We start from the raw sequence: 25,087 nt of genomic DNA, 5'->3' as shown, positions 1-25,087 counted from the left end.
CCCCCATGAGGTAACGTGTAATTATGAGAATCCTGCCACAAGTGACTGGCGACACAAATCGGCAGTGACAGCAGCTGGTATAAGAGCTGGCTATCATTTGAAACTTGCAATTGACCATGTTGCTGAATGAACTGTTCTAATTGGACGATGAGCACCAGTTTTAAGCTACCATGGCAGAGGTAGAAGCAAGAAGAGAGAGACAGCATTTCTGGCGACGCTATTTTGGGAGAAGCAAACCAAGACCACCATCGCGACCACCATCGAAACCAAGGTCGAGGTCGAGGTCGAGGTCAAGGTCAAGGTCAAAATCGAAGTCAAAGGCAAGTGATCAGAAGTTTGAGTCTCAAGATTATAAATATCACACAATTAGGAGATGGAAAAACAAGAAGGTGCCTGATCCCCCAAGGAGCATCGCGAGAAGAACTGGATCGAGTCCAATACGCCAAGATGCGTCATTCGATTCGGTCTGCATCACACCAGTTACTTATGGAACAGCAAGTCCACCTGGGATTCCTGTTCTATTTGAAGGCTCTATCAGAAACAGACCTTGTCATCAGTGTTCAGAGGACCTTCACCTTGACGGCTGTGAATGTCCAAGTCAAGTGCAGTTCCGTCAATTCAGAGAGACCATCAGATCAGAAAGGTTCATCAGTGACGGAAAAGATATCAGCCAGGATCTGTCATTTGGATTAGGCCATCATCGACATGACAGTGGAATTAGTATATGTTCCACTACAACAGATGAATACACCGATATCGACACCGATTCAGGCAGTGAAAGAGTGCCAGATGAAGATAACTTAGGGTCAGAATTGGAACTGGACGACGGGAATCCAGATATAACAGATATATCACTGGTTTCGTTTGGAAGATCTGACTGGGAAGGAAACAGCATGATTAAAAGACTCGAGCTTTCAGTTTTATCCCTGCTGGGAATCAATACTGCCTCTAAGAAGGATAACCTCCAAGAGAACAGTCCACCCAGAAATCAGTCCAAACACGAACACACTACCCTTTCCTCACGGTTTCTACAATCCCAAGAGAGCATCAACTCTCTGTATGGCCAACATGCAGAAGTATATATATAGTAGCAATGCTTTATAGACAATTAGATAATCATTAGATAATAATCAAGACGTCCAATCCAAATCACTTTACAAAATAATAGAGATGAAACATGCTGTGAGGACCTGCATAATTCTATGAGATTCTCAACCTTTTTAAACAGAGTTCCAGTAATTGTTATAGCTGTCTTCTTATACTCTTCATTCCCATCCATCACAATGAAGCCATCGGCGGCTGTTTTTATTTTTGTTGATGGTTGGGATATTTGGAAGTATAAATACTCGGGACCTGAGAATGGGAAAGACATAAAAGTGCTTGTCACTTATGGAAAGGGTACTGTTTTTAAAGATCGGTGGTATACAAGCAAAGGTTGGTTAAGTGACTTGGGTTGATGGGTTGCAGGATTACATTGGGGGGTTGGTGGGTTTTATTTGTATAGTGACGGGATTCATTTTATAGAATCTCTGTGGTACACGTGATATCCACGTGACAAATGTTGTGGTTCCTCGTTTATCCTCCAAAAGCAGCAGCGTCATTTTTAACGCTGTTTTTATTTTTGGAATAGGACCTTTGCTATAGTTAGCTAGTGGGAAATCGATGGATGGAAATGGGAGGATGAAAATTTGCCTTCTCAAGAGAGAGAGTGTTCCGGAAAGTCTCGTTGAGTGTGGTTCATGGGATTAGAAATCCTTCAGCTTGTTACCGACGACTCCTTCCTGTGATAGAGAGGATTGCTTACAACTGGGTTTGGTATTAAAAATTTATAGGAAAAAAAAATTGAGGTGATGGTTAAGAGAAGAGAGGATTTACTGGGATGATATTTTAATTAATAATATTGATTTTTACAAAGTATACAGAAAGTGTGTTAATAAAAATTTATATACACGGCCAAGACTTGATAACCCCCAACCTAAGCTGCAAAATCTTCTAATTTGATTAGCTAGTCATGGCAGAATTGCAAAATTTTGATCCTGACAAAATTTCGTCAGGAGCAACTAGCTCCAATGAACCACCAAAACCTGTTTCAATATTAAATAGTAGGTCTACCTCTTTAACTGATTCCCAAAACCCAAATAGACGCAACACCACTCCCCCTGCTGATTTAAGTCAGATAAACAAGATGTTAACATCGATGGAGCTGAATGAATCTTTCCAGGCCACCGAAAATACCGACAAGCTATATGTTATGGCTTCAAATGATAGCAATATTACAAACTCAACTCAAAACAGTAATGTCATGTTGAATTTTCCTACAAAGCCTGCCAACAATCTGGCTGCGTCAAACAGCATTTTCGCCAATGGATCTGTGTCTGCTACAGGAACAGTAGTCTCCTTTACAACTTCGGATAATGAGAAGATCCCCCATCACAGATACTCTATATCGTCAAAGCCTGCAAACGGCAGAACTTCGCAATTGGCATCTCCAAATGGTAGTTCTGATAATTTAATCAAAAAAGTCAGTGGGTCCATTTTATCCAACTTAGAGACTGAAAAGACAAAACAGGAGGAAACAGGCGAAAAAAGCTGCATTGTTCATATGCCTGGTGATTTCATATACTTTGAAGCAGATAAGGAACAATTAGAGGAACCGATCCCATTAACTCCGCTGTCTACCGTAACCAGCAACAAAGTTAATACAAAAGAACGTTTTTCTCCTCCAACTGGACCTCAAATACCTTTTACTGAATTTTTACAGAAACAAGACGACAAGAAATTCCATATATTAATTGCCGCCACTGGATCTGTAGCGACTATAAAAGTTCCATTATTAATCGATAAATTATTTAAAATTTATTCTCCAGAGAAAATTTCAATACAGTTGGTAGTAACAAAACCTGCTGAACATTTCTTGAGAGGTTTGAAGATTTCAACACATGTTAAGATTTGGAGAGAAGAAGATGAGTGGTTGGCATCGAGAAAGATCAACGATCCAGTGCTACATCAAGAGTTACGGAAATGGGCAGATATCTTCCTGATAGCTCCACTATCAGCTAATACATTAGCTAAACTGGCAAATGGTATCTGTAACAACTTATTAACATCTATTTTTAGAGGATGGTCATCTAATACACCAGTGGTCGTAGCACCAGCAATGAACACTTTGATGTATACCAATCCAATGACAAAAAAACACTTAAATATGTTACAAGAAGACGCACCATTTGTGACAGTTTTGAAACCTGTAGAAAAGGTACTTATTTGTGGAGATATTGGTATGGGTGGGATGAGAGAATGGAATGAAATTGTGGAGATACTACGACAAAAAATCTCTGAAGTAAAGAAGTCTCGTGAACAAAATGATGAAGAAGACGAAGACGAAGACGAAAACGAAGAAGACGAAGATGAAGATGAAGATGAGGATGATGAGAATGAAGAATGTAGAAATGAAGATGAAGACGATGATGACGACGATGACGACGACGATGATGACGATGACGACGATGACGACGATGAAGACGATGATGATGATGTCGTCAATGAAAAATCTAATGAACCAATCCCATCCATAAATTAATGACAATTCCCACACCACATTTTATAATGAACAACAATCCAGGGTTAGCGATACATGCCCCATTTTATATAGATTATGTACCTAATTGCAACTAATTCAACATCTTCAAATGCTATTACCGTAGCGTAGTCGTCGCCGGGTAAGCTTTTATACCCCACTGAAAATTTGATGTTTCTTCAAGACGGACAACAAAATTTAGTTCTGACAGAGAACATATTAAAGGTTATAAAAGAAAACTAAAGATAAGCATAGTTTGAAGCCTGAATAGATTGAAGGGACTTTTGAATCCAACGAAATCAGATACAAAACTCAGCAAGATGTCATTTTTAGGTTTAGGAGGCGGTCAACCACAATTATCTTCAGCACAAAAGATTCAAAATGCTGAATCAGAATTAGATTTGGTTACTGATATGTTCAATAAGCTAGTGGACAACTGTCACAAGAAGTGCATTAACAATGCCAACTATGCTGATGGTGCCCTTGATAAGACTGAAGCCAACTGTTTGGATAGATGTGTTTCCAAGTATTTTGAAACAAATGTCAAAGTTGGTGAGCAAATGCAAACAATGGGCCAAACTTTCAACGGTGCTGGTAAGTTATAAGCACGACTAATGGTACATCTGAGGTGTCCTCTGTGTCTGGTGAGTAGTGTTTGTCACCTTTTCCTGTATATACTTGTTTCTACTTCTACCATATAGTTTACATAAGAATGAGTTGCAACAATAGTAATATTATTAATGTGAATAAATGAATCTATTGAATTCTATGTATAAGTATTTAGATTTGAATATATCTTAAGAACAGAGAAGTATTCTCTTGTTTATTTACAATGTTTCTTTGTTTGTTATTTGACGGTGTTGGATTATAACGACGATGGAATTGTGAGATGCAGAGACTCAGTGCCCCAGAGATTTCAATACTCAATACCCTAGAGACTTTAATACCCTTAACCTTATACCTTCATAAGTATTTAATTTAGGGCGAACATCAAGATATATATCTGGGACTGACTTATCTTCAGTATCGTTTGTGTAGAAATCGATCACATAATCAATGTCTTTCCCACATCTATTGATGGTCCAGTCGTGCCTGTCAAACGGTTTAGAATATCCCAACAAAGTGCTTCTGATCCAAGCTCTAGGGGTTAGCTTCTTGGAGTCACCTTTAAAGCTAGTTAACTTAAGTCCACCACAGCTTTCGCTATCCTCATTCTCTTCCCACCTTTTGATGTAGTTCCATACACGTTCATTAACTTGATTATGGATGGGGACCACAACTTTCATATCATCAGCCTCAGGATCCCAATTCTTACGAACCATAGCCTCATAAAACTGCTTCTCTGATGGGTAAACCCAGTTGGAAGAGGCTCCTGTTCTTGGAATCGACGATAACTCCCTATGATCTGGCAATTTCACATCAGTCTTGTAAACCGGATGAGCTGGAATCGCATCAGAAGAACATTCTATATCAATTGGAGCACTTTGTAGAATCACACCAGTATGTTTTTTCTTGTCATTTTGCAATAACCATATCTTTTTAGCATCATCATCAACAGGACATTTGGCATCTGAACCAAAATAACCTTCTATCTTCGGATGACCTTCTGGAATATCCATGGATGCCCCAACTGAATCACCATGATTAACAGGACACATGCTAGAAGATCCACCAACACCTTCCAAAGATGTAGGAGTTTTATTAGATGGACTCCATAAGAATGAGAACCAATTACTGTTCGAACTCAACGTGCGATCTTGGTTCTTGTTTGAACTCATTTCTTCATCACTCATCATCAACCAAACTAGGAAAACTAATTATAAACGACTCAATACACCTTCAGCAACCAACCTTGGCACTTGAATAGCTAATCTATACCTTCTTATAGCTCTCAAAGGTATATTGTTCAATCAATATTAACTATGAAACCTTTCAATAAAAGTTTCATTTTAAAGGCCTTCTAGCTGAAAAATTCTTGCTAGATCAAGAGATGAGCAGCGGTTTTAAAAGCTGTTTTTAGAGGATGTATAAGAGGTTTATGAGAATCAATTGCTTGGTAATTTTGAAATCCAAGAGTGTGTTTGCTTGCCTTGAGTGCTAATCTTGTAATTTGAGTGGAATATTATTAGTAATAATAGCCAAATTGAATTGGTAATCTAACGCGATTAATAATCAAGCTTCAAGAGTTAAATAAGATATGAAACTTTCGATGATGATGGGACAATGAGGTCAATCTGTTGCCTACAGGTTGATGATTCAAGTTGGTTTCAAAGATTATTTATTCCCAATTGAGATTCATTAAAAATAGTAGGTTTAATGCAAGGAGAAGAATAGGAGGAATGAAATCGGCCAAACCCTTTGAACCTTAGGATTTCTTCATTTAACAATAGCAGTGAACTCTCAAAATAATGAAAGTCAGCATACATAGTAAATATCAATCTACTTAGTGATATGCAGCGGCAATTCATTTATACCTTGCTGCATACTGCTCCTTCTGATCCTACGGGCTCTCATCAGATAGACAGGAATGCTAAACTATATCATTCCTCCCCAAATAAACACCTGGTTTTAATAATTACAATCGTAACTGGCATACAATTGTAATTATTCATATGATTGAAACTATATCGGATCTCATCCTATCTGGACCTACACCAAATGGGCTAATTAGCAATACCTGTTGTTAATATTTCCAAGAAGTACCTTTTTGAGGCCCAATGAACTGTGGATACGACTAGCCAAACACTCCAATACTGATTGGCAATTCAGCAAACTGTATTGCATTGGCTGTTATCTACGTACATCCAAGAAATCTTTTTTTCTTTTGGACCAAGTCTGGTTGACCAGGTTCATCATTTTGATGGAATAAATTACGTAGGCAATTGGCCATGTTAAATTTTACATCAAAAAATCGGAGACAATTGGCGTAGAAGCAGTAGAGAAGAGAAGAATTTGATTAGAGTTGTTTCATCTAGTATGTTTCAAACAGCAGTTGATGATGTTTCATGTTTCTCTTTAGCTTGTCTTGAGTGATGAGGCCTCCTATGTCTATTTGGAATGCTGGTGCTATGATTGAAGTTGATATTGTTAAGATAGTTCAGCACATTGGGAAACTGATTAGGTTTGCCTGACGACAGTGGGAATAAAATTTTATAATTATGAAAATGTTTGGATATCAATCGAAGTAAGAAACGTAGTGGGTTAGGAAAAAAATTTATTGCTTCAATAAGTATGTTGCCTAATTGAATCTAAATTATTTTATTTTATCCCAATCTTGGGAGCCACTCCTTTTGAAGTTTAGATTATTTATAACTATTAGTTGAAAGGAATTGAAGATTGAATAAAACTAGTATTTATTAACTGGTATAACTACTTGGAACTGCTATAGGTGGATGGTGTCAGTGTGGATTGTTTTTATATATTAAAAGGACAGGTATTCTTTGACAAAACATATCAACAACAACAACAATAGTAATAATAATATAGCAAGGTGAAATACCAGTTCATTAGTCTTCGATTGCCCCACAAGAATATCAGGAACTAACGTTTTTTATTATCACAGTCACAACTATTACCAATAATCAACACAATGGGGTGCACAGCAAGTACACCTTATATAGAGGATGAAGAGGACCCATTCTTGCAAAGTCAAAAAGCCAACGACGCAATCGAACAATCATTGCAAATGGGTAAGCAACAAGAAAAGAATGAAATAAAATTATTGCTGTTAGGTGCTGGTGAGTCTCGTAAATCGACAGTTTTAAAACAATTGAGATTATTACATCAAGGTGGGTTCACTTATCAAGAAAGGTTACAATATTCACAAGTCATCTGGGCAGATGCCATTCAATCAATGAAGATTTTAATCATTCAAGCTCGTAAATTGGGTATCCCATTGGAATGTGATAATCCTGAAAATAGACCACTATTTGAAGCCAAGAGAATGATCTTGAATACTAAAGCATTGGATTTGATCGATACCAGTGTTGCTGGTGGTTCGGAATTTTTGAATGATTATGTTTTAAAATATTCAGAAAGATCTGAAAATAGAAGACGTATACAAAGTACCGGTAAAGCTAAAGCCTTTGATGATGAAGAGAAAAATAGTTATTCAGGTTCTGATAAATCTGATAAGAATAGTATCAATTACGAAGAAATTTCGAAAAATTTAAATGAAGAAGGTGATGAAAAGATGTTTGTGAAAAACCAACCAAAACCTAACCCAAAAAGCTTTAGCAATCACGATATTGCATCGTCAATTAGTCTTCTTTGGTCGAAGGATCAAGGTATCAAGCAATGTTTTGCAAGATCAAATGAATTCCAATTGGAAGGTTCAGCATCCTATTATTTTGACAATGTAGGGAAATTTGCAGAACCTGGTTATGTATGCACAGATGAAGATATTTTGAAAGGTCGTATTAAGACTACAGGTATTACAGAAACTGATTTCAGCATTGGTGCTTCTAAATTCAAGGTTTTAGATGCAGGTGGTCAAAGATCAGAAAGAAAAAAATGGATTCATTGTTTCGAGGGTATCACTGCAGTATGTTTCGTCTTAGCACTAAGTGAATATGATCAGATGTTATTTGAAGATGAAAGGGTAAACAGAATGCACGAATCCATCATGCTATTCGATACTTTATTAAACTCCAAATGGTTTAAAGACACACCATTTATTTTATTTTTAAACAAAATGGATCTATTTGAAGAAAAGGTTAGAAAGGTTCCAATAAGAAAATATTTCCCAGATTACCAAGGTCGTCTAGGTGATTCAGAAGCAGGTATAAAATATTTTGAAAAGATCTTCTTAAGTCTAAACCGATCGAATAAACCTATATATGTGAAGAGAACTTGTGCCACTGATACTCAAACAATGAAATTTGTGTTGAGTGCAGTCACAGACCTTATAATACAGCAAAACTTGAAGAAAAGTGGTATACTATAATATTAAGATAGAAGATAAATTAAAAATCATTGTTACCAATGATATTATTATTTTTTTTCAAGTGTATTTCTAAGCATTTCATAATTTCCAAAGTCATTTCAGCACATTTTCATATATTTCTAAACATTATACATTATATTTCCATTATCAATTTGAAATACATTTTGATATAGTGTGCATAAATCTAAATATTGGTTCATTTTCATATATTTCCTGTAATTTAAATTAAAACAATAAATGTTTCAGAACTATAAATCATTAGAATTTTCCCACATATTATAGAAATTGAATAATGCTTTAATTGAACTGTCTAAATCTGACATGGATTTTGCAGTTTCGAGCATAAAGAACTAGTTTACTGAGTTAGTTTATTTTCTGTAGTGTTGATAATTATATATATTTTTGACAGAATAAGAATAGAACAGATTGAAGCATATTAATCACCATGATAACAAAAAGCACTTGAATTTGAACCAAATGAATTTACATTAAATATATTGTAATTCTTTATTGGGTAATTAATACCTCTTGGTCGATACATTTAGGCCATTGATCACTTCTTTGAACATCCTTCTTTAGTACTTTTGTAGCTTAACATGACCTCATCGCTTTGAATAAAAAATTGGCAAGTTAGTTACTTCATTATGGATCAATCAACAGCACCCACCATATGACCACCATGGAATGAATCAACCATGGAAGAGTTAAACATTATCAAGGGGAAGACGGTTGATAACGAGTCTAGATGTGTACATTGGCACTCTCCACTAGATGTAATTGCATTGAAGTTCAAATGCTGTGAGGCTTACTACTGTTGCTATACATGTCATCAAGAATTGGTTACTCATGAAGTTGAACGTTATACTATTAATGGGAATTGTCAAGAGAAAGTGATTTTATGTGGAGTTTGCAAGTATGCTATGACGTTTGATGAGTATAGAAATAGTGAATTCTGTGATTCAAAGCTTTCCTGTCCAAAATGTCATGCACATTTCAATCCAGGATGCAAGCTTCACTATGACTTATATTTCAAAATTGCTGAATAACGAAAAGTTATTGTAAAAATTTAGAGATAATGTACTGAATTATATTTTTATCATGTACATATATATAGGTATACATATGCTTAAGTTTATAAATACATAATGATTTGGGTGAGGGTGTGTTAATTTTATAGGATTAAACTACCTGATTTAACGATGACTATTTCTTTATGCCAGATTTTATTTGCCCTTCAAAACCGGCTCTTTTTTGCTTCTTTGGTAATTTGGCGGCTACTGTACCAGTATATTTACGTTTCATCTTTTGTTGTTTAGATCTCTTCTTACCTTTGTTGTCTTTTCTAATTTGTAAGTTTTCTTCTCTTCTCTTTTGTCTTTCTGAGATAGTAGCAGATACAGCTCTTTGACGTTCTTTCCACTCTATAGCAGACTTTCTTTTCTTAGTTTCCTTTCTCTTCAATGCCTTTCGTAATAATTTCTCATCATTCTTTAATTTAACACCTTCTGCTAGTAACATTGTTTTTTGCCATTTTTCTTTTTCTTTCAGTTTTATCTGTTCAAGTTCATCTTTAGACTCCAATTTATTCTTCTTGGCTTCTAATAACTTTAGATGTGCTTTTATATCGTTCTTGGCAGGACCTGAATTCTTTGGGGCCTTCCTTATACGTTGTAAATCAGAAGTTGCTCTGTCACCATCATCGAATTCGATATTTTGGAACATGATATCCTTTGCCAAATGATCATTCATTTTACGTTTTTTGGAACTTTGGGAAGTGATATCATCATCAATATCGTCATTGATATCATCAAGATCTTCTTCATCATCATCATCTTCAGAATCACTTTTGTTAGTATTTTCTATCTCCTTTTTCTCTTTTCTCAAAGTAGCTTTGTGTTTTCTTTGTTCTAAGATAGCTTCTCTTGAACTTGGGGCACCGTCAACTCTAGTACCTGGAGCTTTTCTCTTTTCTCTCATTTGTTGAATTCTTGATTGAAGGATAGAACGTAAATTATCCAAGTTTTTCTGCTTCTTTAATTTATCGTTTTCACCCACTGCTTTCTTTTCTTTCTTTGAATTTGTAGGTTCTGGTTTCTTGACATTTTCAACTGGGGTTTCCATCTCAGCAGTTTCAGCTTCATTAGATTCAGTTGAATCTGATATGCTTGCATCTGAATCTTTGACTTCATTTCCATCATCATCAAATATCACATTTACCTCTTCTTCTTCCTCTTCTTCATCATCATCCGCATTTGAGTTTACGTTTCCTTGCTTTTGTTGTGTCTTCTTAGCTTCTTGTTGCTCTTTTATTTTCTTAAACTTTTCACCTGGTAAAACAACAGGTTTAGCAGATTTCTGTTTCTTTTCCAGCACTTGAAGAGCAGTCAACTTATCGTCAGTTGATTCATCATCTGGGTTCAACTTGCTCATCTTGTCAGATCTCTGCTGCTCTTTGGACTTCTTCTTTGCCTTCCATTGATCTTTGGTAGCATCATCGTAATAATACTTAGCTGGAATCAAGCAAAGCAGACCATCAAAGGCATTAGAATTTGATCGTAGACGTTCTTCTAATGAATTGCTCATCTCAAAATATTCTATTCTTCTTTCGACGGTAAGATGGATATTTATACGAGTGATTCCTTCAAATATAAGTTCCTGATTGATTGTGCAAAAAAACCTGCAATTTTCAAGGCTTTTCAACCAAGATATAACTAAAATTGTAACTTATTCCATTTAATATATGTGATGGCTTTACTATTTCCATTGCCATTGAAGTAAGCTCATCTCATTCCACAAATTTTTGTTAAAGGTGAAAATTTTCATTTTAACCTAAAACGGTATGTCACGTGAATAACGATGCCTTCTCACGTGATCGATTCATAAAAATGGATAATCCTAGTACTTGACTCTTCCAAAACTATGGGAGATAAACCCATCTTGAAGCATAGAACAACTGATTTTTCAGTCACAGCATCCATACTTATATGACTTGAAGATAATTTTGGATGGTCTATTTCAGAATGACTTTCTGGAAAGAAAAATAAGGAAACCACTCTATAATCATAGAACTTATCAACTAATCAAACCGTTCTGGACAAATTATGATCCCGGTAATTTCATCTATTAAATGACACTGGTTTCATTAATCCAGAGTGCTTGGAATAAATCAAATACCGTTTCTTTCTTGCCTCTCCTTTCTTGCCTCTCCTTTCTTGGCTTCAGTGCAATCATTCAAAAGATCGACTGTCACTTTTACTCCACTTATGTCCACTAATAAGCAATGCCATTAAAACCAACCAAACTGAACCTTCCTACTTTAAACAACATCTCAGCACCCTAGTGTACTCCCTGACCTCTCTGATATAGTTTTCATTGTTAAATTCTTATCCTGGAGACAGTGGTGAATAAGAAATGAGGAAAGTTCTTAGAGTGACGGTTCCTTTTATATATATGGTGTCATTCTGTTACCCGCCCTTTAGGATAAAAGGTGAATTTTAGCCGCCGACGATAATTCATTTATCAGAAAGTAAAGTACAAATTAAGCTGTTTCTATAAAAGAAAACCATCACTTTAACACATGGGTTATAACATGCAAAGAAAGGATATATATATATATGTATATAGTTTCTCTGGGTGTAAATTATCCCAATTGAAAGCGTATTTATTTAATTAAACGTCAAGTTCATGAAAAGATTCATTGCAAGAATTGCCTCCAACTGGTTAGGATCCTGGGATTTCCTCCCTGAGTGTACAGAATAGCCCATATTTACACCTGCCCAAAATAAAATAAAATAAAAGAGTCAATGCTATAGCTAAATCAATTGTGCTGGTTTTAGCACTTTATATCTGAGAAGTGGATATGTAAGCAACGGAAAATGGTATAGAGAAGGGCTAAAATGCCAATTGAAGATGGGAATAGAGATTTAAACGTATTGTTTAATGTTTAGACACACAAAACAGACCTTCAAATGACTTGGATTAACATTATTTGATGTCTGATATACGTCCATTGCCTGGTAATTATGACGTTTCTCATCATCTCGAAATAACATCACTAAATACGTTGCGTGCCATAATAAAGTGAAAAACTTTTTGGAAAAATTCGAACTCGAAATTCGATGAGATGCGATGAGATGAGCTTTAAGATTGTAGGATAAAAGTATAAAAGTTGGATTGATCTAAGGTTTCTGGGTCTTGGTTAGGATTACGAGTCCTGGTGCCGATAGACATATCAGAGCTGTATTAGTGAAGAAATTGTAGAGATGGCTGGGTCTCAGTTGAAGAATTTGAAGGCGGCTTTAAAGGCTCATGGTTTGACAGGCCAAAGCAATATCAAAAAGAATAAGAAAAATTCAAAGAGACAAGCTAAAGAGTATGATCGTGAAGAAAAGGCTAAAATCTTGGCCAAGATTAGAGAGGATTTCAATCCCTTTGAAGTTAAGGCATCCAAAAACAAGAAGAACAATATGGTTAAGAATGAGAAAGATAAAATGGTTGCAGTAGGGAAACCAGGTATCTCTAAACAGATTGGTGAAGAGCAGAGAAAGGTTGCTTTGGAGATGAAGAATTCGACAAAGAACAGAACTGGTGCCTTTATGGATAAACGTTTTGGTGAAAAGAACAAGCACATGACTGAAGAAGAAAAAATGTTGGAACGTTTCACTAAGGAAAGACAGGCACAATCAAAGAAGAAGCAAAACCTTTTCAATCTAGATGAAGATGAAGATGAAGGTTTTGGTAATGATATGTTTGGTAATAGTTTGACACATATGGGTAAATCTTTAGGATTTGACAGCGGTGATTTAGGTGTTGGTTCAGATAATGACGGTGATGGTTTGAAGCGTTCCCTTGATGGAGGTGCCCTGGGTGATGATTTGGGCCCAGCAAGAAAGAAGACTAAAGCAGAGGTAATGAAAGAAGTTATTGCTAAATCCAAGTTCTATAAGCATGAAAGACAGAAGGCCCATGAAAAAATGGAGGTTCAAATTGATGATCTGGATGATAACTTTGACGATATTATGTCGGAATTAAGAGGTGTTCAAGTTGAAAAGAAGGACAATAATGAAGAGAAGCCTACTGTCGATAAAGACTATGATGTTAAAGTGAAGGAATTGCTCATGGAAAAAAGAGCTGTCCCAACTGATAGAACAAAGACTGAAGAAGAAATTCTAACTGAACAAGAAATTCAAAAGAAGAAACTAGAACAACAAAGATTAGATAGAATGAATGGTATAGTCGAAAATGAGGAAGGTGAAGAAAGAGGTGTTGAAGATTTAGATAACGACTTCTGGGGAAGTGAGGAAGAAGATGAAATGGGTGAAGATAATGAATCCATCGCCGACTCAGATGATGATATCAAGTTTGAAAATGATAGCGATGAAGAAGGTCATAAATCGGTTTCGACAACGTGTCCATCATCTCATAAACAACTATTGTTACATTTCGATAAATTCAAGTTAGAAGAACAGCCAAAACTTATTAGGAAAATTGTCAAAGCAACTCAACCGAAACTAGCAGAAGGTAATAAGGAAAGATTAGGTAGATTCACAGGAATATTATTGAGACACATCTTATTTTTAGCTGATCAAAACTATTCTAAAGATATTGCGACATTCAAGGAAGTACAAAATTCATTAATTTCGGTTTTGAAAACATTATCTGAAAAATACAACAGAGATCTATCTGAGACTTGTCGTGAGATAACCACAGAGATACATGAAAGATTTAAATCTAGAAGTATGACAAAGATCAAAATTTCTGATTTAATATTCTTTAGCATAATTGGTATGATTTATTCAACATCTGATCAATACCATCTTGTTGTGACACCTTGTTCTGTTGTAATGGCAGAAATGTTAGAACAACTTAAGTTCAATTCAATTGATAGATTACTATTTGGTGCCACTTTATCAAAAATCATTTTGAAATACCAACGTCTTTCTAAGAGATTGGTTCCAGAGTTATTATATTTTGTTGAGAAGGCATTGACTTCATTGCTTCCAGAACATGAAAACATACAAATTAGAGTTGACTCAAATGAATTAGCTTTACCTAATGATACTAAATTAGATGGATTCATTTCTGAATCTATACAACTTCATAGAATATTTGAAGAAAATAGAAGTGAAGAGTCAAATGCTGAATTGCAGAAGACTTTGTTACTAAATCTATTGGGCACAATTAATATGGCTATTACTGATATTTGGAAGAATTTTTCAGCATATCAAGAGTTAATGTTAAGTTTGACCCCAATTTTGGAGTGTTACGTTGAACAATTCCCAGAACTAACGTTATCATCTCAAATCTTGGACAAAATAAAGAAATTATCCAAATTCAATGAACATCTTCCATTGACTCTACAAGACCACAAACCAGCATCGATCCCATCACATGCTCCTAAATTCGAAGAAAGTTTCAACCCAGACAAGAAGTCTTACGATCCAGATAGAACAAGAAGTGAAATCAACAAGATGAAGGCACAAGTGAAGAAAGAACGTAAGTTCATGTTGAAAGAAATGCGTAAAGATACCAGATTCGAAGCAAGACAAAGAATCAACCAACAAAAGAAGAGCTCAGAAGAATACCACGCCAAGATGGCTCGTATTATCAATACCATCAGTACTGAAGAAGGTGCTGAAAAGAACAAATACGAAAGAGAGAAGAAACTTCGTAATTCCAAGAAATAATAATCCAGTGCATCAAATCCACCTTCATTTATACAGGTATTATCAATATAAAAGTATGTGTAAATACATTTATATATATTTATAGGTTGATAGGTAGGAAATTATAACCCTTTACCCATCATGTATCATATAATAAAACTCAACTTTATCAGCAATTCATAGTTTTTAATGCTTAAAACAAGTCTATTTCAAAGGTATTGAGTCAAGATATCGATGAATTGATTAGCTTTATATCAAATATGCCAATATGCATGGCGCTATCAATTAAATATTACAGCCGGTAGCGGTATGTCTGAAATAGGAAATCGATTTGTCGAAATCTACATTCTCTCTGCTGTTTCTTTTTTCAGGCAAAAAAAATATTTTGTTTTTGTGTTTATCCTTCAAAAGTAAGTTGTTGTACGCACTTTTGTTACCCAAACGTTTCTTTTCATTTCTCGAGTAGAAAAAGAAACTTATTAACAAAAAGGTCACATTTCTTTTTTTGCACATAGGAAATAACCTCTGGCAACAATTGTTCGAGTGACAAATGAAGCAATTCACCAACTGGCTTTGTTCAATTCTAGTGACAAGATCTTCTGGAATAAACAAGAAGCTGAAGAAATTATTTAACAGTTGTAACAGGATCACAGAGACTCGACTTCCATGCATAGTTAATTATATTGCATTGGAATTTTTGGGATAAATCGAAAAAAAAAAATCTATCGAAGGAGGAAAAGTAACGAGCTATATCTCATTATCAAATACGCTATGAATTTCCGTTAATTATTGTAACCTCATAAGTTGTCGAGCTTGGAACGTTAAGATGCGTCCACTCCAATCTCTCAAATTTTATTGATTGAGTAACAATTTATGCTAAGTTATTAGATTACACTTGCCGTTAACATGAGAGTTCGTTTGAGAAATATTCGACTAGAGTTAAAGATTGTAAATTCTATGCTGTCACTTCGGAAATGTTGTGCATAGTTTTTTTAGGGGCATCGCATTTTATATATGGCTATCCTGGTATTACTCATTGGCAAGATTGAGGTTGACAAATTAGCAATGAAACTGAAAAAAAATTGTTAATTAGGGTACCACGGTTTCAATCTCAATTGTATTTAATTATATTATGACATACAAAAATATCAAGATCATTATTTATATAAACACTATAATCTTAAAAGATATTTTCTTTCAGAACTTAAATGGTTTAATTTGAAATCTGTTAGTTAGATCTTTATTAATTTCCGTAAAATCTTGAGAAGACAGATATTACAATAAATATATCCATAATGGTTGGATTACAGAGTCTAAACTTGGGTGCTGATATCTTCACCAACTTTAAATTAAATAAATCAAAAGAATCTAAAAAAGCAGGAGATGACGTAGAGTTCGATTTTATGGAAGGCATGGGCCATCCAAATCAAGTCGCGAGCTCTAGTCACGGTTACTCGACTCCAGTAGTTGAACATGAGCTTCGTAAAGCTGGTATATTGACTAGTGATGAGAAAGACAAGGGTTCCATTATTGAAACGGGTACTGAACTTGGCCCAAATACAGACGATTCCGCCGATGAAGAATGGGTAATGGAACATGATGATAACATACCAGATGGTGGTTGGGAAGCTTGGCTTGTAGTATTCGGCTCATTCGTCGGTTTAATTCCTGTTTATGGTATCTTTAACTCATTAGGTGCTTTGGAATCCTATATTAAATCGCATCAATTGGCAGACGTAGAATTATCAACAACTTCATGGATTTTTTCCATTTTCTTGGCAGTGACATGTTTTGGAACAATTTTAACAGGAAGCTATTTCGATAGAAATGGTGGATTTTACCCACATATTATTGGTTCTATTCTATTCTTAAGTGGACTAGTGGCAACTGCAAATTGTACAACTGTTTGGCAATTTATGCTAGCATTCTCTGTCACTTGCGGGCTAGGTTCAGGTTTCTTGATTACTCCATTAGTGGGAAGTGTCGCTACCTGGTTCTTAAGGAAAAGAGGCATTGCAACCTGTATTGCCACTATAGGTGGTTCTGTTGGTGGTGTCATCTTCCCAATCATGCTAAGAAAATTGTATGGTGAAGTAGGATTCGAATGGGCAATTAGAATTTTTGCATTAATATGTGGTTGCTGTCTAGTCTGTTCATCATTTTTGGCTCGTGAAAGAGAAAAGCCAGTAACCGAGCCATTCAGTTCTAAAAAGGAAATGATTGTATGGTACCTAACCTCTTCTTTGAATTGGAGATATTTTTTGGAACCTAGATTTCTCTTCACTGCATTGGCAAGTGCCTTTGCTGAAAATTCTCTTACTGCGACATCTACATATTTGGCATCTTACGCAATCTTTAAAGGAAATTCAGAAAGCACTTCATACACTCTGTTAACAGCAATCAATGCAATTGGCATCCTTGGTAGATACATTCCAGGATACTTAGCTGACAGATGGGTAGGAAGATTCAACATTGCAATTATTACAATTTTTATTGCAGCATTTGTCAACTTAATTATTTGGCTACCTTTTGGTGGTAACTCTAAGGGTCTATGGGCATACACCATCATTTATGGATTCTTCTCAGGTACGGTATTGTCCTTGGCACCACCATGCGTTGGTCAAATTTCTAGAACTAGTGACTTCGGTAGAAGATTTTCTACTGTCTGGTTTACTGAAGGTTTGATGACTATTCCAGTTATTCCAATTTGTGGTGCAATTATCGGTGAAGAAAGTGACAGAAGCTACAATAACTTTATTATCTTTAGTTCAATGCTAATGATTGCAGCCGGTGTGTTTTACTCTCTAGCCCGTTACACTTGTGTAGGATTTAGGATGGTTAAATTTTAAATTGACGCATATTTTGTAATCTTCAAGCATATGACATCTAGACTTAACAAGAGACATAATTAAAACAATGCAAAATATTAACATTAATACATAATAAATAATATATATATATATATATGTATGTATACTGACATGTACACATACATATATACAAAGCATGAGACACATACATTATATCCTTACCTTCCTATATCCGATGTTTTGTAATAATCTTTAACCATTCTCAGCATACCAGCTTCTTTTTTACCCCCATTCACACCATTTCTTCCCAGATCACGGTCTGGCATTATGGTTGGATTAATGAAGGATTCTCCAAGGTTTGAAGAATTGTCATAAGGATTCTCTGAGTTTAAAGTACTCTTCTTTCCTAAATTTCTAACGTTAGTGGGAACCTGTAAGGCATGCTTACCTATCCTGAATAGCTCAGGGCGTTGTCCAGGTTGAAATTGCTTTCTCCATGAATAATCTGTATTCAAACTTGGGTTCGTTAGCGATGGATCTTTATATTTTTTTCGAGGAAGTTGATTTTTACCTATCGCATTCTCTGAATTCTCATAATCTTCCATAAAATACATATAAGAACGCATCATCTTATCATTAGAATCTATTTCTGAGTCAGAGTCACTATCAAGAACATCTTCATCACTTTCATTAATTACCTCATTTGAAAAATTATTCGTATTCATTTTCATATCTTGATGGCGTTTCCCCCCTTTTACTTTTTGAGCATTTGCTTGGTTGATACCAAAGGTAGCATACTTGCAGACATATCCTAATCCATCAATATAAGTTGAGGAATCAGAAAAAAAATCGACAATTCTATCACTGCATGCCGGTAACGAAAACCATAAGATAAATGGTGTTAAAACCAAACTTGCTAATTCTCTTAACAATATGATAAGACGAATATTATAAAGTTTGCAAAACTCCTGCTTGACATCTTCAGTATGATGTTTACCCTCCCATTCTTTTGGTAAATAGTGAGTAAATTCAGATAATTCTTTTATCGTTTCATCAGGATCATAAACTTTATATTCATCAGATATAGAGTTTCTACAAACCGACCAAATTGCACCAAAAACTGTGATATAAAATAGGACACTTCTATCCTTTGTAACTTCAAAATTAAGAAAGTTCTCTGAATCTAGCAGAGTTAGTGACATCAAAACTGCAACGAATGACCCTGATATAAATGAAATGAACTTCAGAATAAGATCTGTAGATTCCTTTGGAAATTGGTTTATGTACTTATCTGCTATGACAGTACTTAATCCTAACCTTTTTTGGAATATATGATAGAGTTCATTAAATTCTCTGAATGTCCATTCTGCCATTGGGGTATATTGACGAGCACCTATTGTTCCAGGAGAAGTTTTAAATTCGTTGAAATAACGAAGAAAATATAGTAAAACGAAATATGTCACTAAAAATGGTGATAATATTATATTTAGAAATCCAGCTAACATAAATCTTTTCCTTAATTCTTCAGTAATAAATTGGTGCTGAGATTTCTTTAAAAAAGATTGTTTAATGAAACCAGATTCGTTAAATGCAAATCCGATAATACAAAGGTTGATGTTCCATTCCAAAGTTTTAGTTAAAATGCTTTCTTTGTAAAACGGAATTGGTAATGACAGATCTAGTATATTTTCATTGTACAATGCAATTAAATAGTTGTCTTTTCTCATTATTCTATTTGCCACTACCAATGGATCGATTTTATTTTTTGCCTTGACTTCTACTACATTAGCTGTTAATGCATTTTGATCTTTTAAATACATCAGCTGCTGGATAATGTTTTGCCAAGGAATTGTTTGCAATTCGTTATCTGATATTCCCAGTAAGTAATTGTAAAAATTATGCATGTCTGTAAGGTTTTGTAAATCAAAATAAAATTGTACAACTTTTAAACCTACGAAAACGTAGAAAACCCATAATAGGCCTTTAGTAATACCTGTTATCCTCGTAGTGTAACATTGATCGATTATTATATCTGACAATCTAGAACTTGTTGGTAACTTCGAGTAATCTATGCAGTAACCCAGATAGGTCGATATATATACAACAAAAATCAGCGTTGTTAGATTCAATAATTTTCGCAATACAATGCAAGAAAATCCACTACCTAGATAATATTTGTAAACCTCTTGCAAAAAAACATCGAGGTTTTCCACATTTGCCCATTTCCAAAGTGCTCGTTCCTTTGGACTTAATGTGTAGACTTTATTTGAAGGTGTATTGTTCAATATGGATATATTTTTCAACAAGTTTGGACCCTTTGAAGGAGCAGAATTATGACTTTTATGACCTCCAGCTTCATGGCTACCAAATAATGAGTTTCTTCTCCCTTCCTTCTTGTTAAAATGTACACCTCCTTCCAAATCATGCCCGTTTCTGTATTTATAGTTATGATTTCCTTGATTAGAAGATGTGAACATTTTATTTGAGGCTTCCCCATTTGACTTACTGTCTTTTTTGTTTAAAATCCTCTGAAACAATAGGGAAGACATTTCACTGCCATTTTTAAAATTAACACTTGATTTCCTCTTTTGCTTACGCTGAGAAGTAGAATTAACAAATAAGGGCTCATCTGCATCTATTTCATCGATTTCGTCTTCTTCATCAATATCCTCTTCTTCATTGGAAAGAGACCCATCATCCTCCTCGTCACTAGACTGCTGCCCTACCTTCCGTAGAGAACCAAATATGCTGTAATTAGTATTGATCATCTTTGAATTGGTATAATTATCTCCATTCCCATCAGTTAACTCGACATCCTCTATCACGTCATCGTTGGCCTTTATGTCGTCAGAATTATCACCAGAGCTCGACTGTTGATCAGACTCAGGAACTCGACCCTCATCATCATCATCATCATCATCAATCCTACTAGACGTTGGAGACCCACTAAACATCTCGGAACCGCCACTATAAGCATTCAATGGGTACCGACTCATATCACCAGTTCGAATAGAAGTCGTTATATCATCAGGTTGTAACCCAAAAACTCGGGACAAAAATGTATTTCGTCCATGGTCTTGATTAACACTTTCGGAATCGCCCATTATAACAGCTTTGGCACTCTTATTGACCTTGTATTCTTGCTTTGCCTTGTATCAATTCATTGTTCTTATAGCTTTAAACTCAAAATCATCGTTAAAAACCCTTTGATATCGCCCTTTATCTCAGGGGTACCCGGACACACTATGGTAGCGCTGCTAATTCCCGGTATATATTGTAATATAAGTCTGCAATTGCCAATGGAGCAATGACACTACAAGAACAACCGTCAACCTTCAAAGCATACTACATTATGCTTTAGAATTTTAATATTAAGTGTTTCCTATTTATTAGATACATGTGGCTCCCTTTCCCTCCACTTCTTCAGGAAGGTCAACGACAGCACAGGACAGGTGAAAGTGTTCTTAACTATTACATTCAATGCAGGTTTATATGGATATACACATGTATACATCGGTTATATATATGGATACTCGGACTTCTATAGGTCTAGAGTTCTAGTTTTGGGGTGACGACGACTCTTCCTTCAACTTGACCCAATACTCTTACCGATGGAGACTCTTCTGAATCATCGAGAGCGACTAGTTCTTGTAAGAATGTAGCTTCTGCTGATTTGCCGATATCCATAACTACTTTCCCTATCTTAACTGTCATCTTACCAGATCTGTGTATTCTGACGAAACCAATTTTACCTGTTGGATTGGACGTTTCCAGTTTTATTATTTCAGGTTTTGCTGGTTTGGTAGATTTTTCTTCACTAGTCTTTGCTTCAGTAGTTTTTTCTTCTCCTTCTACTTCCTCATCTTCATTTGCTTCTTCTTGTTCCTTCATCTCTACATCTTGTCCTTCAGTCTCTTCACTTTTGGTTTCAGTTTCATCTGTAAACATAGGCAACTTTGGTGGTAATTGGAACAATAAATATTTATAGGCATCCTTTTCCAGTGACACTAGTTTGTTGCTGATATATTCGTAATCGTCATTCATTGTCTTATTTTCGCTCTGTAAACCCATAGGATCTGATGGTTCTAATTCAACGTGTTTGGATTTCAATTTAAGTTTTTCCTTTAGCAACGTTTCTCTTGCCTCTAGTGTTTCATTCAACCCGGTTGCATCTGTTTCTATCTTGACAGATTTTTCAACAGCAGGAGTTTCTTCTGCGACAGGAGTTGGAACTGGAGCTGGCTCTTCATGCAACGTCTCAGTAGTAATTTCTCTCTGTAATCCATCGACATCTTCATGTTTAATACGCAATGGAGTGATTGGGAACAATTCACCCATACTGTTGGCGAACCCTTCATTTTCTGAACTTTCCTCAGTGGAATCGCTCTCACTGCTGTTCTTTATAGAATATTCCTTACCCATGTTAATCTTATTGATACCACTAACCAATGCATCTTCGTCGTCACCTTTATTCATAGAATTAGCATAGGTATCAGACTTTGCAAAATTTCTCCTCATCATATCTTTACCACCACCTGTAAAATTACCAGCTGCCAACGGACCACTGGTAATAACATGAGTGTTTGCAAGATACTTAGGAACTCTCCTCTGCTGTTGACCTCCAGGCTTACGATTCATACCAGGCTTCTTCTTATCATTATTATGAGAGTTAGCCTCTTCATTTACCTTCGGAGCACTAGCGTCTCTCTCCTCCTTAGTCCTTCTCGCAACAGCCTTAGGTTTGAACTTCAAAGATGGTTTACCAGCACCACTGCCACTACCACTACCACTACCACTACTCAATGATGGCAACCTGCCTGATCCTGATCCTGATCCACTGCTCATTTCTCAAATTTCTATAACAAATCAATCCTAATCCCTGATCTCAGCAACCAGAAACCTGTTTAAAACAAAACAAACCTTCAATTATAACAAATACCACTCACAGAATCGAATGATACCTCTAAATACAACTCTGAACAGTGCTTTGCTCCTGTCGACGTCAATCTTTAATCAAGAATCATCATTAAATATCAAATAATTTTTCACTTTTAAAATTGAAAAATTTACTATGGGCATCGCAAGTGAAAAATTTTAAAGATGGTAATACATACCATAAGAACAGAGGTCATCTCTTGCAGGTTTCTGGATTATATTGGATATAAAAGTTGGTGAATAAGGTTTAGATAGGTCGTTAAAGTTGTTAGGATATTGAATTATATTTAAATAACCGAGGAGATGGCTAGAAGAAACGGTGGCAGGGCTGTTCGTGGTTCTGGAGTTGAAGATAGTCCATATGGTAAGACTGAAATTGATGATTTTGCTGACAAGAGAGAGAAGGTTCTTCTTGAACAGTCTAGTTTAGGTGGTAGAGGTGGTGATGCATACGATGATGAGGATGGTTTGAATGTTGATGATGAAGAGGAGGAAGTTATGGGGATTTCAGATGATGAATCCGGTAGCGATGAAGAAGAAGAAGAATTAGATGGGGCAGCTGCTTATAGGAAAGTATTTGGTAGAAAACTTGATACAGGGGTTGAAGATGGTGGTGATGAAGAAGAAGCAGGCGGTATGTTGGAAAATGACACTGCCTGGGGGTCTACCAAGGGTGAATACTATGGTGCTGATGAGATCGAAGACGATGAGGCAGCTAAGGAAATTGAGAAAGAAGCTCTTCGTCAACAGAAGAAACATTTACAAGATTTGAATATGGAAGATTATTTAGATGATGAGGTTGAAGAAGAGTGGGCCAAGAGTGCTAAAGAGTTTGATATGGGTGAATTCAGAGATACTACAAAACAGTCTGATCAAAACGTCACTATTAGCGATATCAAAAATATGAGTGATGAAGCAAAGATAAATTACTTGAAGACTATGTTTCCTGAATTCTTGCCTTTATCCAAGGAATTATCACAACTCTCTCCGGTTCTTGAAATGTTGAAATCTCAAGATGATACTGAATTCGTAAAGATTAAGGTCATGGCTTTATCAAGTTATTTGGCTACAATTTCGTCCTATTTCAGTATTTTATTACTTGAATTGAACAACAATGATGAATCTGTTACAATGAAGGATCACCCAGTGATGGAATCAATTTTGACCTCTAAAGAAGTCTGGAGACAAGCTTCAGAACTACCATCTGATTTCGATGCTGAAGATGACCAAGATTCTGATGTAAATACTGAAGCTGCCGGTGCAGAAGATGTTGATGTAGGTTCAGATGAGGAACAAAAATTGAATGATCAAGATGATTCTGACGAAGGTTCTGACGAAGAAGAAGAGGAGGAGGATGAGGAAGAAGAAGATGTAGATTTGGACGACTTTGAAGAATACGTTGCTCAATCCCGTATCTCCAAGAACAAAGCAAATAAATCCAAGAACGATGAAGATATTGACGATTTTATTGAAACTGAAATGACAGAAGTCGATGCACATGAGAAGAAGCAAAGAAAGAAAACCTTACGTTTCTATACATCTAAAATTGATCAACAGGCAGGAAAGAAAGCTGACAAATTCAAAGGTGATGATGATATTCCATACAAAGAAAGACTATTTGAAAGGCAACAAAGGCTGCTTGAAGAAGCTCGTAGGCGTGGTATGCACGATAAGCATGGTGCTGATTTAGATAATAATGATGCCGACTCTGATGACGAACGTGTATCTAAGTCAATCAATAAGTCATCTGAGGAAGATTACTATGCTCAAGTACAAAAGAATAAAGCTGATAAAAAATCACACCGTGCTCAAACACATAAAGATGCAGTGAAGGCAGCAAGAGAAGGTAAATTGGCTGAATTGGCTGAAGAATTGGGTGATGGTGGTAAGCGTGCTATCAACTACCAAATCTTGAAGAACAAGGGTCTAACGCCAAAGAGAAAGAAGGATAACAGAAACTCACGTGTAAAGAAGAGAAAGAAGTACGAGAAGGCTCAAAAGAAGTTGAAGTCTGTACGTGCAGTATATTCTGGTGGCCAATCTGGTGCTTACGAAGGTGAAAAGACAGGTATTAAGAAGAATTTGACAAGATCTGTTAAATTCAGAAACTGAAATTAATGCATTATTTGAAATCATTTAGGTATTATATAAAAAA

At 35.7% G+C, this 25,087-nt stretch overlaps 12 protein-coding genes across 12 annotated transcripts; 8 read left to right on the top strand and 4 right to left on the bottom strand.

The window, feature by feature from the left end:
- Positions 1 to 170: 170 nt before the first annotated feature.
- Kpol_461p23 (uncharacterized protein) lies at positions 171 to 1,088 on the top strand (the record flags this gene model as incomplete). The annotated part of the gene is made up of 1 exon (XM_001643077.1): positions 171 to 1,088. The coding sequence occupies one exon, from the start codon at positions 171 to 173 to the stop codon at positions 1,086 to 1,088; it is 918 nt and encodes a 305-aa protein (XP_001643127.1).
- A 923-nt stretch (positions 1,089 to 2,011) lies between these two features.
- On the top strand, positions 2,012 to 3,580 carry CAB3 (phosphopantothenoylcysteine decarboxylase complex subunit CAB3; the record flags this gene model as incomplete). The annotated part of the gene is made up of 1 exon (XM_001643076.1): positions 2,012 to 3,580. The coding sequence occupies one exon, from the start codon at positions 2,012 to 2,014 to the stop codon at positions 3,578 to 3,580; it is 1,569 nt and encodes a 522-aa protein (XP_001643126.1).
- A 317-nt stretch (positions 3,581 to 3,897) lies between these two features.
- TIM10 (protein transporter TIM10) lies at positions 3,898 to 4,182 on the top strand (the record flags this gene model as incomplete). Its single annotated transcript, XM_001643075.1, has 1 exon — positions 3,898 to 4,182. The coding sequence occupies one exon, from the start codon at positions 3,898 to 3,900 to the stop codon at positions 4,180 to 4,182; it is 285 nt and encodes a 94-aa protein (XP_001643125.1).
- A 318-nt stretch (positions 4,183 to 4,500) lies between these two features.
- CYT2 (cytochrome c1 heme lyase CYT2) lies at positions 4,501 to 5,373 on the bottom strand (the record flags this gene model as incomplete). Its single annotated transcript, XM_001643074.1, has 1 exon — positions 4,501 to 5,373. One exon carries the CDS (start codon positions 5,371 to 5,373, stop codon positions 4,501 to 4,503), a length of 873 nt encoding a protein of 290 aa, XP_001643124.1.
- Positions 5,374 to 7,166: 1,793 nt separating this feature from the next.
- GPA1 (guanine nucleotide-binding protein subunit alpha) lies at positions 7,167 to 8,522 on the top strand (the record flags this gene model as incomplete). The annotated part of the gene is made up of 1 exon (XM_001643073.1): positions 7,167 to 8,522. One exon carries the CDS (start codon positions 7,167 to 7,169, stop codon positions 8,520 to 8,522), a length of 1,356 nt encoding a protein of 451 aa, XP_001643123.1.
- A 695-nt stretch (positions 8,523 to 9,217) lies between these two features.
- Positions 9,218 to 9,568, top strand: HOT13 (Hot13p; the record flags this gene model as incomplete). Its single annotated transcript, XM_001643072.1, has 1 exon — positions 9,218 to 9,568. One exon carries the CDS (start codon positions 9,218 to 9,220, stop codon positions 9,566 to 9,568), a length of 351 nt encoding a protein of 116 aa, XP_001643122.1.
- Positions 9,569 to 9,725: 157 nt separating this feature from the next.
- Positions 9,726 to 11,105, bottom strand: RRP14 (ribosome biosynthesis protein RRP14; the record flags this gene model as incomplete). Its single annotated transcript, XM_001643071.1, has 1 exon — positions 9,726 to 11,105. The coding sequence occupies one exon, from the start codon at positions 11,103 to 11,105 to the stop codon at positions 9,726 to 9,728; it is 1,380 nt and encodes a 459-aa protein (XP_001643121.1).
- Positions 11,106 to 12,784: 1,679 nt separating this feature from the next.
- On the top strand, positions 12,785 to 15,208 carry NOP14 (snoRNA-binding rRNA-processing protein NOP14; the record flags this gene model as incomplete). The annotated part of the gene is made up of 1 exon (XM_001643070.1): positions 12,785 to 15,208. One exon carries the CDS (start codon positions 12,785 to 12,787, stop codon positions 15,206 to 15,208), a length of 2,424 nt encoding a protein of 807 aa, XP_001643120.1.
- Positions 15,209 to 16,482: 1,274 nt separating this feature from the next.
- MCH4 (Mch4p) lies at positions 16,483 to 18,036 on the top strand (the record flags this gene model as incomplete). The annotated part of the gene is made up of 1 exon (XM_001643069.1): positions 16,483 to 18,036. The coding sequence occupies one exon, from the start codon at positions 16,483 to 16,485 to the stop codon at positions 18,034 to 18,036; it is 1,554 nt and encodes a 517-aa protein (XP_001643119.1).
- Positions 18,037 to 18,215: 179 nt separating this feature from the next.
- On the bottom strand, positions 18,216 to 21,101 carry ATG9 (autophagy protein ATG9; the record flags this gene model as incomplete). Its single annotated transcript, XM_001643068.1, has 1 exon — positions 18,216 to 21,101. One exon carries the CDS (start codon positions 21,099 to 21,101, stop codon positions 18,216 to 18,218), a length of 2,886 nt encoding a protein of 961 aa, XP_001643118.1.
- A 445-nt stretch (positions 21,102 to 21,546) lies between these two features.
- Positions 21,547 to 22,842, bottom strand: RPC53 (DNA-directed RNA polymerase III subunit C53; the record flags this gene model as incomplete). Its single annotated transcript, XM_001643067.1, has 1 exon — positions 21,547 to 22,842. The coding sequence occupies one exon, from the start codon at positions 22,840 to 22,842 to the stop codon at positions 21,547 to 21,549; it is 1,296 nt and encodes a 431-aa protein (XP_001643117.1).
- A 393-nt stretch (positions 22,843 to 23,235) lies between these two features.
- Positions 23,236 to 25,044, top strand: SAS10 (rRNA-processing protein SAS10; the record flags this gene model as incomplete). The annotated part of the gene is made up of 1 exon (XM_001643066.1): positions 23,236 to 25,044. One exon carries the CDS (start codon positions 23,236 to 23,238, stop codon positions 25,042 to 25,044), a length of 1,809 nt encoding a protein of 602 aa, XP_001643116.1.
- Between the last annotated feature and the right edge of the window lie 43 nt (positions 25,045 to 25,087).

This window comes from Vanderwaltozyma polyspora, genomic scaffold (assembly GCF_000150035.1).
Source record: "Vanderwaltozyma polyspora DSM 70294 KpolScaffold461 genomic scaffold, whole genome shotgun sequence".
NCBI lineage: Eukaryota > Fungi > Ascomycota > Saccharomycetes > Saccharomycetales > Saccharomycetaceae > Vanderwaltozyma > Vanderwaltozyma polyspora.
This window is presented reverse-complemented; position numbering and strand designations above follow the sequence as displayed.